Here is a 13,543-nt window from a genome sequence, read left to right on the forward strand (position 1 = left end):
ACGCTCTGTCATCTTAACCTACTGCTTTTTTTATGAATGAGTATTTCATGTTTCAGAAATGGAAGTGATTACTTAAGGGTCTTAATCGAGGTTATTCGATATATGTATATGTCTATCCAAATAGAATATCAATAGTGCTGTCGTTTGTTTTATGTTATCTAAACGATTCCTTTCGGCGATGTAATAAGCTGTGATTTATAATAAGACAAGTCAACGTGTTGGGCGCAAAAGTCCTCGTATTGGCTAGGGGTGGGTATTGCAGAGAATTTTCATATTGCGATATATTGCGATTCGAAAGCATATATTGCGATACCTATTGCAATATATTGCAAGAATATTTTTTCATCAAAACTTACTTAAAATCGAGTTAATGCTTGATTTATAAAGCAAAAACACAACAAAATCACTATGCTTGATTAAGCTTTAATTAAAACTTTTAATCATGTTAAAATGAAGGAAACAAGGAAAACATCAACACAGTGGTTACTAGTTTGAACTAGTTTCTCCACTATCAAAAAAGCCCCGAGATTTTAGACAGCAACTTGACCTGGTCAGGACATATCAGGGATCACTGGTCATTAATGAGTAAATATATATGTAACATTCAGATCAAAAACTTTGCGAAATATTTGAACAAAACTTCAAACTGAACTTAACTTGATTTTCGGTGTGAAAAACGGAAATATCCGAACATTTCCGAGTGTTACGAAGTTTTCCGAATGCATGTCGTAAAAACCGGTTTTCGATCCGGGTATCGCAATACGTATCGATTTCATGTCTGAACCGGTAATTACCGGTAAACCGGTTATATTGCGCAACCCTAGTATTGGCCCACGTCGCCCTAAAACTGTAACACAACCCAACCAAATGACTATGCTCAGGACACGTTTAGCATGAGCAGAGACAAGAATCAAATGCAATTTTGATAGAAAGATGCTCGATCTGAAGTCATTTCTAAGACGTGACCATGTCACCTATTTGTTTGATTGTGTGTGCGCGTGCGTTTGTGCCTGCATGATGATCTCGTGTGATGTGTAGATGCTAAAACGTTCACGAAATCCTGTGACTGGGGTATGGATATATCAAGCACCTCTTCTTCACATTCCTAAAAACTCCCTTTCAACAATGCACATACCACCTGAAGGAAGTGATCCGTTCCGTTCCGTTCCGTTCCGTTCCGTTCTTCATCATCTGATTAACTTACCAGTTCATCCTATGACCCGCCATCCATAAAATGGCCCGGGTGGTCGAGATGGTCAGGTGGTTAATCAACCATGATTAAACCAGTGTAGTTAAACAAGATCTTAGCTCTCGCTGCCGGTAAACAAAAGATCCGGTTTTAATAAGACCGTCTTCATACTCTCACCCTCTCAAGCACTCATTCATCCAAACATAACACTAACTCACTCACTCACTCACTCACTCAATCACTCAATCACTTCCTTCCTTCAGTTTTCTTCCAAGAGACTGTACTCTGTCTAGGGCGTTAGACATACATAACATTAACACCAAGATTGTTCGAGTATATATTTTAAAATATGAAACAGATTGAACATTTATGGCACTGAGATGGTGTTTCAAATTAAACAAAACAGCATGTTCACAATGTAACATGTACAGATTCATGGCATTGCATTTATCACAGCTAACTTACGGAATGTCGAAAACGTACATATCTTGTTACACGTCTATTCAGATGTATACTACATATCATAAGCAAGTGAGTAAGTATGGTTTTACGCCGCTTTCAGCAATATCCCAGCAATACCACGGCGGGGGACACCAGAAATGGGCCTCACATATTGTACCCATGTGAGGAATCGAACCCGGGTCTTCGGCGTGACGAGCGAACGCTTTTTAAAACTAGACTACCACACCGGCCCTCAAAACCATATGATGAACGACTACAAGTTAACTTTGCATCGGCATGTTTCAGCCATATTGTGCAGCTAACGGAATAGCCTTGCTCCAAGTCTGCACAGAATGAAGAACGCATTTCATATCGGCTGTTGTATCTTGGTCATTAGCAAGTCTAGACATTTTATCAATGCATTATATCTATGCATGCGACATATGTCTGACAAAATTTACATGTTACACATTTATTAAATGCCATGTTCCTCTGTTTATTTCCCTATGCAGGTCTACCCATAGAGCAAAGGACCTTTTCCCTTGGGAAAATAAATAAAATACCAGGCTCTATCTACAAAGAAGTACTGAATCTATCACGCTCTGCACCACTTAAGACACATTCTCGTTCCTTCTTTGAGCTGCAAATTAAAAGTCGTTATGATATATGGTGATTGAGTGAGTGAGTATGGTTTTAGGCCGCTTTTAGCCATATTCCACACATAGCATGGCGGTGTAATGATAGATTTGTTGTCCGGTTCAGAAGGTTGGCAATGGTATGTTGTAGAACCATGTTATACATATACTCTACAGTTGCACCTCTAGTGTACGCTGTTTGACCACAATGAAAACATCACCATGGTGATGAGCAAGAACCTCGCCAGGGGACGTGACGCAGTCGATGGCGATGGAGCCGCGGCAACCTCTGTTTGGCCTGAACAAAAAACAACACGAATCAGTTAACCACACCACTCTGATGACAATATGTACTACTGAATCACAGAAAAAACAACGAAATTATCAAAACACGTACAGACAAACCGTTATCCCTCAAGAAATGTACCTTTATTGAGTATTAACAGATTATTATAATTTGCCGCGCGCAATGTCTTTTCTTAACCTTACAGGTACGCTATGCTTCAGAACTGTCGTCCCTACGATCGCAATCCGATCGCAGGAAGATCATGCCAAATAGAACCCTTGATCGCAATCGGATCTGCATCTTTTTTATCTGTTTCTTAGACTGTTTACTTACTGCAGAGTCCGTTTATACAATACTTGAATCCTTCAGGGCAGTTGGAGCAGGCGGGACCGCCTTTGTCGTAGGGTTTACGTCCACGGATGTTCCCTCTGCAGAGGCACGGGAAGAAAGAGCTGGTTTAGAACTCACGTTGGAAGATTACATGACTTGAACAATCCTTGTCTGGCGGAAGCATGTTAATGGTAAAGACTTCAGGCAGGAACATGCCACCAATGTCAAGGTATGACACCAAATATGGGTTGCAGAAATGATATTCATGGGCAGCATCGAACCAGTGTCTTATGCATCAACCCCTAGGCTATCCCTTAATCCTTGGTCAAGGTTGAAGACACGAAATTACACCTCACTTAATCGAATAGAAGTGAATGAGTGAGTTTAGTTTTACGCCGCAGTCAACAATATTTCAGCTATATGGCGGGGGTATGTCAATAATCGAGTCTGGACCAGACAATCCAGTGATCAGCAGGATGAGCATCGACCTACGCAATTGGGATATGATGATATGTGTCAACCAAGTCAGCGAGTCGGACCACCCGATGCCATTAGTCAAATCTTACGAAAAGCTTGGGTTACTGAAGATCAATTCTAAAACCGGATCTTCACGGGTCTTGAATAAAAGAATTGAAACTTCAGTCCATTATGAGTTACAAATTATTTTTTTGTATTTCTGTTCGCAAGACGCCATAGTACTGAAAGAGTAATTTTATCCGATGGGGGGATAGGGTAGCCTAGTGGTTAAAGTGTTCGCTCGTCACGCCGAAGGCGCGGGTTCGATTCCCCACATGGGAAGTAAGTGTGAAGCCCTTTTCTTTCGACAAACGCCGTGATATTGCTGAAAGCGGCGTAAAACTAAACCCATTCACTCACTCAACAGGAACACTCATTCCACTGTCTCACAGCAGTTAACGAGACATTTATGGGTCGCTTCTTTCACCATGCACTTACCCTGGTCCGTAGTTGCAGACGACAATATAGCCGCCTCCGTATCGGGACCAGTCCAGACCACGAGGGTTGGAGCAATGCCTGATGCCGCACCCCACAGCATAGGACTTCGCCCATATCACCTGGCAACAACAAGTACCTTGACTAGTACCAGGGCCCACTTGCACAAAGCGATCTTAGGGCTACAATGATTGTAACTCCCATTCTCCAACATAGGCTTAAGATAGTCGTAGCGCTAAGATCGCTTTGTGCAAGTGGGCCCTGGATGACAAAGGCCAAATGTAAACACCTGTTCACCAAACACTCTCAAAGTCAAAGCAGATCCTATTCTTTGTAAAAAGACCCAACGAATTTCTGTCTATCTCCTGTTTGGAACAAACTACTTGATCGACAATGCTTCATGGTTCGATTACCCAGCCTAAGTTAGATACATACGACTGAATAAAAGTATTATCGAGGTTGTTCTTGTACCTGCGTGTAGTGTCCACAGACTTTGGAACAATATCCACTGGAAAACGTGTAATACTTGATCTCTTCCGCCCAGTTCCCCACTGCCGTCTCAGCTGAAGGTAGATCTGTAACCATAGGAACATAGATTATCATTAATAATTGTAAAAATTGGTTTGAAACAGCCTCAGTTATATCGCGTCAGGTCAGTTTAATGAAGGAGGAAATCCCGGAGGTGGCTCATGTCTTTTACCGTGGCTGAAATTCACATCAGGGGTATTGTGTTGATAAACCGTGGCTGACAATCAGGGGGAAGCTATGATTCCAACCACCCAAAGAAGGATCCTGGTACCGCGAAGGTAAGCAACTCTACATAGGCAATTACATCCATTAGATTATCTGTCGTCATTTAAAATTGTTCTGTCGGCATTGAGGAAGTTGGTGAGTGAATAATGAAACATATGACTTTATGGATAACGGCGACGTTTCGATGTTGAATCTTACACCGTCATCAAGCTAGACGTCATCACCGAAACGTCGCACTATGCCATAAACAACACGTTGTTATCCATAAAGTCATATGCTTTATTATTCGTCATTCTAAACATGACCACAAAGAAAAATAATTTAATGTGAAAACTATTTTGTCTTTATATTATTATGAGAGATGTAGTGAAGCAATTGGAGAGCTTTCCCGGGATATATCTAAGAAAAACAGAGGTCCACAGGATTGTCAAGCCCCCTAATGGCGACAGCAGCAATGTATCACCTGCTGATAGCGTGTTGTCGTGACAAGACGGTGTCGTTGCTCTTAATATCAATCACTGGTTAATAAAGTAGCTGGGATTTTATTATGTTGTTAAAGAACATTTACTCACCCAAATGACGTCATGTTGACCTACCTGTTGCAGCATATAGGTTCTCTCCTATATAGTTATACTGAGGTAGTCTGTTGTAACGGTTCTCGCTGTGGTCCCACACGCACCTTTCTGCCCACCCCTGGGCCATCTGGGCAAGGCTCTCGTCCCACACCTGTAAACAACATAGATCAGGTACAATCAAACCTTCAACCAGGTGAACAGACACTCCAATGGTGATGAAACAGACATCAGTGCAGGTGGAGCGAACCGCAGCGAACCTCGCTTATCCAGACACTTACGTATTCTCATATAATATTATGTATTGTCAGGATATTGACTCGTAGAGATCCGGGTTAGAATTGGTCTACAGTATCCCATGCTTGTCGTAAGAGGCGGCTAGCGGGATTGGGTGGTCAGGCTCGCTGACTTGGTTGACACATGTCATCGTATCCCAACTGCGTAGATCGATGCTCGTGCTGTTGATCACTGGATTGTCAGGTCCAGACTCGATTATTAAGAGACCGCCGCCACATAGCTGGAATATTACTGAGTGTGGCGTTAAACGACCAACCATCTATTGTCGGGATAAACAAATTTCCGGATATAAGTACATATGTAGCCAATATCAGCTGGTGGGTAGCCATACTCTACATCACTCCCTAACTCCCAGGTTTCTAACATATATATGTTACGAAAAATAAATATAATCACACAGAAACAAGCTTCACATTTCATTGTGTCAAATACCTCGCAACTACCTTTCAAATTTAGCATTCTTTGTATGTCTTACACTGAGTCAAACCAGCATACAAAACAGACAGTGATGTTGCTTTGAATTCAAGAACTTTAAGGAATAATCCTTACAAGTCACCAATGGCGAGGGCAAATGAAGTTGGTTACACGTGTTGACTAAATATGCCAATTTGAAAGTTTCGAACATGAACAAGTCGGTGTTTGAAATGCATACCAAACTGGAGAAGGATAGATATTGAATATTTATCAGGTTGTACTGTTATTTATTTAAAATCCAGAATTTTGAGACGTTTATTACCTTATTAGTACATGGATGATAAACCGTAAGAACGAACGAATGAAGACCCGTCGACCAATCAAAAGCCGATTCATTCACAGAAAATCGTAATTCCAAAGACCAGTACGAAGTAGCTAAAGGGGCACTGATCCAGAGCCATTAATGTTTCCCGAGTACAGTCTAATTACGAAACCAAGCTGCAAGCTGGTCAATACCTGCTCCTCGACCGTTACGGACACGGAGACTGGGCTACTGTCCACCTTGTCAGAATTTCTTCAACCTAAACAGTGGGACATTAGGAATGGTGGATGACCATCAGATGCCGTTATTGGAAAATATCCGCGTCGGTTCTCGTCTGATTGTAATAAAGTATCCCTCTACCCAGCTCGCCTTATGGGTAACAATATTAAATCATACAACGTGTCTTATGCATACACTACCTATACCTACACCTATTAAAAACACGCATGGTCACAGGTACTAGTTTCCACTGAACGTGTAACGGTATGTTGGCAGTGAGGATATCATACCTATCCAAGGTCGTATGTACGGTATCCATGGCCATGTGTCATTCATCTACATCCTCTGACTTTAGGAGAAATTTAAAACCCATGACTGTTTTTCATGACTTTAAGGCCGTACGAGAATACGAGGACCGCTAGAGTTACTCCCCTTTCCTCACCATGAGCGTCATGTCTGTTGCCCGCTCCTTCCGTCTGTAGTGATTGTGTAGGTCTATAATGGCCGTCTTTTCCTCCACGCTGAACCCACGTTTATCAAGGCTCGCTCTCTTCCTTCTGAATAATGTGTCCCATCTCTTCCCTGGAAGTGGCACGTCAGCTACGTCTACGACGCTCATCACGCCAACTACAAACGTCAGCATGACGACGATGTGCACTTTCGTTGCCATCCCCTGCAATTACATACTTTGACTGTAATAATACACACACACACACACACACACAGAGTTTACTTGCCTTTGAATGTATTTGTTCCGGGATCCTCATACGGGATATATACGCTCACCTTCATACGAGCTCATACTGGTTCACACTGATCCACAAACACATAGTGGGGATAATACACTGGCTTTATTCGCATATAGCAAGTTCTTTTTTACGTGACGTTTTGGTTTCGAGGAAGTAGTGTATTTTCTCGAAATCGTGGATGTATTATGTTACAACCCAGGAGTCACTTTGTATACAACCTCAGGTCATCAATGTTTCATTCTACCATGGCTACGTGAAATGCTCGAATTTGATTGGTCAATCCATAAAATCAGACGGTATCAATTTGGATTGAAAATGCGTCTGATTTCACGGCGCTTCACTGCGCACCTATACAACACTGCCGCACTACTTCAGCTTGGCCACCGACATGACTAATATCAACACAACAGACGTGATGGAAATGCTGATAAAACATTTATTAAAACTCGAAAACTACAATTATACGATTTCTCCTCCACAATTATTAAGGAACCTCACTATCATAAATATAACCTTCTATTATAATTCAAACACACAGCCCCAAACATAAACAAACAATATCTTACATATAAATCAGAAAATCTTGTGAAAATACATCCCTATCTATCCCTATTTGTCCGGCAAAACGTTCGTAAACATTTACCAACCTGGTAAATGGTTTATTTGTTTCCGTTTAGAATGGGAAATTCGCAAGATAACGGTCAGGCGAAACACAAAATTTGCCACTCATACTCCATCATGTCCCGTTGCATCGTTCAAAATGTCAAAAATTGAACCACGAGAATTCTGCTCTCTGCCACCTCTCTGTCACTGCTATGTACGTACACTTTGAAAAGCTTGGCCACAATCCAGTCCCAAATGATGAGAACAATGTTCCAAGGAATCCCAAGTAAGTCGCATGTACACAAAGCAGCACTGTCTCTCTTTCGTATGCCGGGGTGGAGGCACGTACGTAAAATCATGATCGACTCTCGCCGGTCATAAAAATCAACAGTCTTTGATGAGTTACAGGTCATAGATCGATCAGAAAAGGATGTATTCTTCGATTCTGCAGAGTTCAGGTTCGACAGTCAGTCAAGTATTTACCACTGTCACTTCGAATTTCAACCTTTCGCAAAATGTAAACACTGGCTCGTCTGCCATTTCAAACTGTTGAGTATCTGTCTACTTCCAAGAAAATAAGTAGGTCAGACGATTCCATTATAGTGTGGCCGGGGGGTGGCGGGGTGGTACAGTAACACGGCACACAAAACAATAGGCTGGTTTCGGTCGTGTGGAGTTATGATTATAAACTCTGTCAAAAAAGAAACGCAACCCTGTCCTCAGATATGAAAAATTCGTTTGAATGAAGTTATTGCTTCCAAACTAAATGTTATTCGAATGTATTGAAATTATACACGTAATTAATGAAGATTACCATCCAAACAACTGCATTTGTACGCATAAGTGTATTTTATTGCTTATTCCGTCACAACGCATGAAATGACCCTCATGGTGACTTCGCACAAAAAAAACACATGCAAATCATGAAAATGGCAGTTAATGTAGGGGTGTATAAAAGCCCATGTGCTTTCGTATTATATTCATTCATTTGTCGCATGAAAAGCTGTGTGAAAAATGCCACGATTGAGTGCTGCCGACCGAAATATCGCCATTGGTCGTGTTAAAGCCGGAGAAAGTTTTGGAACTGTTGCACGGCACCTAAATGTTCACAAAACAACGATATCCCGACTTTGGAGCCGCTACAACAACTTCAATTTGACCAACGATCGCCCGAGAAGTGGAAGGCCAAGAATCACGACCCCCCTTCAAGATCGGTACATCCGGGTCCATCACCTGCGTAATCGGCATGCCCTACCAACCGTGACTGCCACACAAATACCAGGTTTGAGGAGAGTGTCAGCTCAAACGATTAGGAACCGTCTGAAAGAAGCGGGTTTACGTGCCTGTAGACCAGTTGTTGGACCTGTACTACGCCCCCTACATCTCCGCCGACGACTCAGGTGGTGCAACAACGTAAGGATATGGACTTTACAAAACTGGAGGCGCATCTGGTTTTCTGATGAATCCCGTTTTCTTTTTGCAACATCACGACGGAAGAAAACGTGTGTATAGGAGACGTCATGAACGTTTTGCGCCCATCTGCGTCCGACAGGGGACAGATTTGGCGGAGAAAGCGTTATGGTTTGGGGATCCATCTCATACAACCAGAAATCAGACTTGGTGATCGTTGAAGGGAACCTGACAGCCCAACGTTACATCAACCACGTATTACAGCCTCACCTTCTCCCGATTATTGACCAACAGACACAGATTTTTCAACCAGACAACGCCCGGCCTCATACTGCACGTGCAACAATGAACTTTCTGCAGAATTCCAACGTCAATGTCTCTTGCCATAGCCCTCTAAATCACCAGACCTCAACCCTATTGAACACCTGTGGATACTCTGGGTCGACGCGTACGTCAACGTCAGCCGCCGCCACAGACGCTGCAACAGCTCGCCGTTGCACTGCAGGAGGAGTGGAGAGCCATTCCCCAGGAAAGAATCCGGCGTCTTATCCGTTCTTGTCCAAGGAGATGCCGTGCAGTGATTGCAGCTCGTGGTGCTCATACGAGATACTGAGAAAGACGCCCCCCTGGTGACAAACTGGTGTCTGTGAGATGACTTTTGAAATGACAATTTTAAACATGCCCATCTTGGTTATTATTCTGCCAAATTTCAGACTTCTGTCTTAAATAATAAAAATGCTGTGTCGTCTTAAAACTTCAGATCAAAATCTCTAAAATACAGGGGTTGCGTTTCTTTTTTGACAGAGTTTATAAACCAAGCTCTTAGGTGTTACATTATTGCATTGAATAAACAGTAGCTTATTTCCATAGGCGCTTGACTCTTTATAAGTATGACCTATGTATATATCTTATATATATAGGTCATACTTATAAACATATCAGAGTCAAGCGCCTATGCTTATTTCCTTTGGACAGAATAGTTTTTATGTTGCAATGTTATAGATATACGAACGGAACCTACCACTCCCTTCACAGACAAGTTCAATTCCCCTCTCGTCCTATGCCGGATTACGCAGTGTCTTCCGCAGGACGTGGAAGTTCGATGTTAAATCGGTCATGGTAGAATGGAGATAAACATACTGTGTTTGGAAATTAGATGAATGTTAGACCGAATTGATAGTCTCTAAATTAATCATGTGAAACCTCACGCTACGCGTTCGGCTTCAAATGAAATTTAGAGACTATCAATTCGGTTCAACATTCATCTAATTTCCAAACACAGTACGTTTATCTCCTAATTATGTAAAATACCTACCTTCAGTTTCTGCGGTTTTTAAGTGATATCCTCGTCTCCATTTCGCTTATCACTATCATAGATGTGAGCGTAACCTAACCTCAAAAGGCCAATTCTAAACCCGAGTAGAGATAAACGTTTGAGTCACGTCTTGGAGAAGTAAAGCGCTTGGTGTTAACCTGAATAACCTGCATGCTGCGACAGAGGGAGGGGAACACTTTCTCTATAAGTCATTTGATTCTATTAGAGAAACCACGCCAAAGGTCGAGTCGGTCAGGAGGTCAGACTAAGTGATGTATATAACAGGGACAAGATTTCAATCACTGGATTGTCTGGTCCAGATTTACAATGCAGCATAAAACAGCAATGACGTAAACGCTGACCAGCGTGGCGATGTGAACGTTGTCCGTGGTAAGGGTATTAGTGCTAACAAAACAATGAATGTGTTAATGATGATAATTTCCATTTGTTTCCAAATAACAATTGTTTTCGTCAGCAATGTGGCACGTCTCTGACTAACACAGAACGGGGAGATTACATGTCTGACAAACGATATACATGTATTAGTACAAGAAAACCGTAGTGACTGTGGCGTCGTACATAATAGTGTCAAACTGATTTCAACGTTACAACTACTTCCTGAGTTTGTGTGTTTGTTTGACCAATATTCAAATATTCCAGCAGTATGTACATACATACATACACACACACACACACACACACACACACACATACATACATACATGCATGCATGCATGCATGCATACATACACACCCACTCACAGACATACATACATACATACATACACACACACACACACAGGTATATACTCACGTCACTGTCAGTCCATGAACCCACAATGTGATGCCGAACACTGACAATTGAACACTGATGTTATATACGTCCGTGTTGAACACGTCACTTTAACATAGCTGATATGTACAAACGCTGCTTCGTGTATTTCATTTACATAAACAGTCTGTTTATCCTTATACGACATCAGATAATGTATCCGTATCCATTTGCGCCCAGAGTTACCGACAACGTGCCATGATGTACAAGGCGTGAACTACGAACCCGGAAGTGGTCGAGTGCTGGAAATCACATGGTGTTGACAGCATCTGATTTACTGACAAAAAGTATCAACAACTACACCACAGCTCCCGTTTGTCGAGGAGGACACATGACTCCGTCACGTGCCACACAAACTAATCTATATGTGTGTTTGTTCATATGCAGATGTATGTATGATTGAAGTTAAAGACCCCGGAAATGAAGAATACAGAACAATATCAGCTATAACGCAGTGACGCGAACGAGGTCGATAGGAAGTGAGGGGTGAGCGATTTGATGCTGGCCGTGAATCAGCTGTGTCTCATGCTTATTCTGCGTCGCTAGCTGGTGTGGTAGATTTTAACCCCCGATTTGTTCTGAAATTCCGCCGTGAAACTGATGAAAAGCGCTGATAGCGGCGTAAAATAACATACATTCACAGCAAAATATTCATATAACAGATTCCCTGATTCATCACAACCATAAAAGATACATTATTCAAATATACACGGTACCGCACGCCTAGGGTACACTACTCTATCGACAACCGTGACACACCTACCTGTTCGACACGCAAAGAAACCCGTAATGAACAACCTTCCCCTCAACTGCTAAAGAGAGGTCCTGCCAATCAGGGTGGCATACTTTATGAAGGCCGTAAGGTATTCATTTACATCACAACGACTCGTGGACTAATATTCTCAGTCCAGTGAGTCGGGAGTTTTGTTTATGCTATGAAAATGTCACGTGACCTTGTTGATTTCCACGCTTCGCTGGCACTGAACTGCAGAATGGAGGTTCACCCAGATTAATCATGGCGGGCAATGTCTCCTATATTTGATAGTACGATATTGACACGAGTTACCATATACACTTTGTCGTGACTTTCAAAAGGTTTCGCGGATGTGTCTTATATTCTTGAACACAAAGGCTGGATTTGTAAAAGTTGCATACAAAGCCAGTGTTAAACCGACACAATGCTGTACATGTACAACTAGTGCGTTTCATCAGGGAGACTATATCCCTGGCTTCATACACGAGTCGATGTGATTTCAATTTCACAATACGCCGCGACCCGAACCCCTATTTGTGACATACAGCCACAGTGACTATGGTTTCTTTTGTCAAAGAACATAATAATTCATCGCTCAACGCTACGCCCATACCTCGTTATACCGCAATGTCAGATTCAAATTCACGCGGTACTCACCTGTAACCAGTTCAGTCACACAGGCGAATCCGAATGAACACAGATATGAGAGGATGCTTGAGCAAATTTTACTCAATATGTTTTAGCCATTAAGTAAACATCCCAGCGTGGTATTCTCAACCTGCTGTGTGAATAGTGTGAATAGAGTCCTTCTCACAATACCTGGGTCACCGTACTCTCCATCACGACTGCTGACGCTGTTACTGTCAGCGGGATTACTTAAATATCTCCCAGTTGGGTGTCATAAAGGGATATTCGACACCACAAGTGGTATGTCTCACATCTTAGCGTATAAGTTATACAGATGATGCCCTAAATGTGATACGGTCATAATAATTATTGTATTTCTTACTTCATAATACAAATATTTCCCCAAACTGATAATTTTGTTTTATTTCCTTGTTTGCTATTTAACGCCTAACACAGCAATATGACAGCGTTCTGTAAATAATCGACAATTCAGTGATCAACATCAAGAGCATCGACCTACGCAATTGGGATGCCCGATCCAGTTGGTCGCCTCTTACGACAAGCATGGTTTCCTAAAGACTACTTCTAAGCCGGATCTTTACGGCTAATTATGTCTTGATCTGGTCATGATATGATGGTCAATGAATGCCTGTAAGAATAGAGAATAAAGAAGGCTCCAATTACATGAAATATACATGAGAGGGCCAAACTAATGAAACGTGATACTTGGCATCTGCGCTGTTGATGTCCCAAAGTTTCGATTTTGTGGAATTTCTCGCTTTTTACGAGATATATATGTTAAAGTGCTTCTGATACCCAAACTCTGTATCTTATTACGGAGATA

General features: G+C 42.0%; 1 protein-coding gene across 5 annotated transcripts; it reads right to left on the reverse strand.

Annotated features, from left to right (window-relative positions):
* Positions 1–1,513: 1,513 nt before the first annotated feature.
* LOC124259387 (GLIPR1-like protein 1) lies at positions 1,514–12,927 on the reverse strand. Of its 5 annotated transcripts, none has more exons than XM_046693513.1 (7): positions 12,892–12,927; positions 6,852–7,082; positions 5,182–5,311; positions 4,304–4,407; positions 3,836–3,954; positions 2,885–2,979; positions 1,514–2,563 (listed from the first exon to the last, which is right to left on the reverse strand). In XM_046693513.1, the coding sequence occupies exons 1-7, from the start codon at positions 12,910–12,912 to the stop codon at positions 2,451–2,453; spliced, it is 813 nt and encodes a 270-aa protein (XP_046549469.1). In that variant the 5' UTR covers positions 12,913–12,927; the 3' UTR covers positions 1,514–2,450. The 5 variants fall into 5 exon arrangements, with proteins under 5 accessions (XP_046549469.1, XP_046549473.1, XP_046549471.1 ...); XM_046693517.1 differs by lacking the exon at positions 12,892–12,927 and adding an exon at positions 12,730–12,855; XM_046693515.1 differs by lacking the exon at positions 12,892–12,927 and adding an exon at positions 12,082–12,386.
* Positions 12,928–13,543: the final 616 nt, after the last annotated feature.

This window comes from Haliotis rubra, unplaced genomic scaffold, assembly GCF_003918875.1.
Source record: "Haliotis rubra isolate DU_JTF1 unplaced genomic scaffold, ASM391887v1 Scf72, whole genome shotgun sequence".
Classification (NCBI taxonomy): domain Eukaryota; kingdom Metazoa; phylum Mollusca; class Gastropoda; order Lepetellida; family Haliotidae; genus Haliotis; species Haliotis rubra.